Source organism: Pygoscelis adeliae, unplaced genomic scaffold, assembly GCF_000699105.1.
Source record: "Pygoscelis adeliae isolate BGI_AS28 unplaced genomic scaffold, ASM69910v1 Scaffold71, whole genome shotgun sequence".
NCBI classification, from domain to species: domain Eukaryota; kingdom Metazoa; phylum Chordata; class Aves; order Sphenisciformes; family Spheniscidae; genus Pygoscelis; species Pygoscelis adeliae.
In genome coordinates, this window is record NW_008824356.1 from 4,605,203 (window position 1) to 4,605,796 (window position 594).

The 594-nt window shown below is 46.6% G+C and overlaps 1 protein-coding gene across 1 annotated transcript in view; it reads left to right on the forward strand.

The window, feature by feature from the left end:
• Nucleotides 1-23: 23 nt before the first annotated feature.
• PNN (pinin, desmosome associated protein) overlaps nucleotides 24-594 on the forward strand; it is a gene marked incomplete at its 5' end in the record, with an annotated part of 10,082 nt that continues 9,511 nt past the window's right edge. Inside the window, one exon of the mRNA XM_009319470.1 lies at nucleotides 24-112. Within this exon, the coding sequence (XP_009317745.1) occupies nucleotides 24-112 (89 nt within the window). The remainder of the gene's footprint in view (nucleotides 113-594) is intronic.

The following is a 594-nucleotide window of genomic DNA, read 5'->3' on the forward strand; positions in this document are numbered from 1 at the left end:
CGGGGCAGGTACCACTAACAGCGCTCGTTGTCTCGTGCAGGCCCCCTCAAAACAGACTGTTAGCCATCACAGGCCCTGGTGGAGGTAGAGGGCGTGGGAGCTTATTGCTAAGGTAAGGAGCCGCAGAAACGGGCAGCGGGGTTTCTTCCACCCTTTACTCTGGCACTGGTTTGCTGTCCTTCCACTGGGGTGTTCTGCGTTTCTCGTCTGGTCCCGTTGCTCGTTGTACTGCTGTTGCAGTAAGTGGGCACCAGAGCTGGCCTACAGGGCATGTGGGGTTTTATGTCACTGCCTGAAATTTAAAGTACCTTCTTGTTCTGAGTTATAACAAGTCTAAACTGGTGGTTTTCCCTAACCCTTTCAGCTGTTAGCCTGAAAAATAAGGGGAAACATCAAAGTCAAGGGAGGTGTTACGTGGTATGTGGGACCTTGTCTCTTTGAAATTGTTCAAAATCAATCTCTTAGTAATTAAGAAACTGGTAGGTCTTCCAGGAAGAATAGAAAGAGTTGAAGTCAATAGGAATTTTAAAACTCATGTAGGTAAAACCACTAGTGTTTTGTTGTGGATGTTTCTTTTTTTTTTCCTTCCCCTTC